Source organism: Penaeus monodon, chromosome 27, assembly GCF_015228065.2.
Source record: "Penaeus monodon isolate SGIC_2016 chromosome 27, NSTDA_Pmon_1, whole genome shotgun sequence".
Taxonomy (NCBI): domain Eukaryota; kingdom Metazoa; phylum Arthropoda; class Malacostraca; order Decapoda; family Penaeidae; genus Penaeus; species Penaeus monodon.
In genome coordinates, this window is record NC_051412.1 from 18,815,213 (window position 1) to 18,815,853 (window position 641).

At 33.7% G+C, this 641-nt stretch overlaps 1 protein-coding gene across 1 annotated transcript in view; it reads right to left on the minus strand.

Annotated features, from left to right (window-relative positions):
• Nucleotides 1–641, minus strand: part of LOC119590653 (inner centromere protein A-like) — a gene marked incomplete in the record, with an annotated part of 50,715 nt that overhangs the window by 6,279 nt on the left and 43,795 nt on the right. Inside the window, 1 exon segment of the mRNA XM_037939328.1 lies at nt 554–641. Within this exon segment, the coding sequence (XP_037795256.1) occupies nt 554–641 (88 nt within the window).

A 641-nucleotide genomic window follows, 5' to 3' on the forward strand; every position in this document is an offset into this window, starting at 1 on the left:
AAGGAAAAAAAAAAAAAAATCCTATGTGAAGTCTCTGATTTTAGGCTGTAAGTCCTGGGCCTTAATAATTGTATATGTTAATCATATGTTAATTATGCTAATGGGGACTATATTTACAAGGCTATTTCCATTATATCAATTTTCAAAAGCACCACAATAGCAAACAACATGTCTGATTCCCCAAACTCCAAATGCTACCTTGTTTGAACATATAAAAAACTATATGCAATGGGTAGCAACCTCAGTGGAAATGCATACTATTCAAAGACTGTATTATTCACGGTGTTTTAAAACGAATCTATATCCCCAACAGCAGTGCCAAATATCTGATGCTTCTATAAATATGTAAGACACAAGAGTGACTGCTTTTAAAGATAGGGTGAAATATGGTACCTGCTTTACTCGAATATATTTGGCTAAAGTACAAGTACAAATTAAGATACACTTAAAAAATCACACAGGCTACAGGAACTTTTTGAGGAACCTTTATAAAGTTAATGAATATAAATATATATGCAAAATATGTGTTATCTATTTGCATGAGAAATATTACCCTCAAAAGTGTTTTCTCCAACTGTTTTCGTAGTGCAAGACGAGCAGCTGCTTGGCGTTGAGCTGGTGTGTGAAGGTTGTCCTCAACT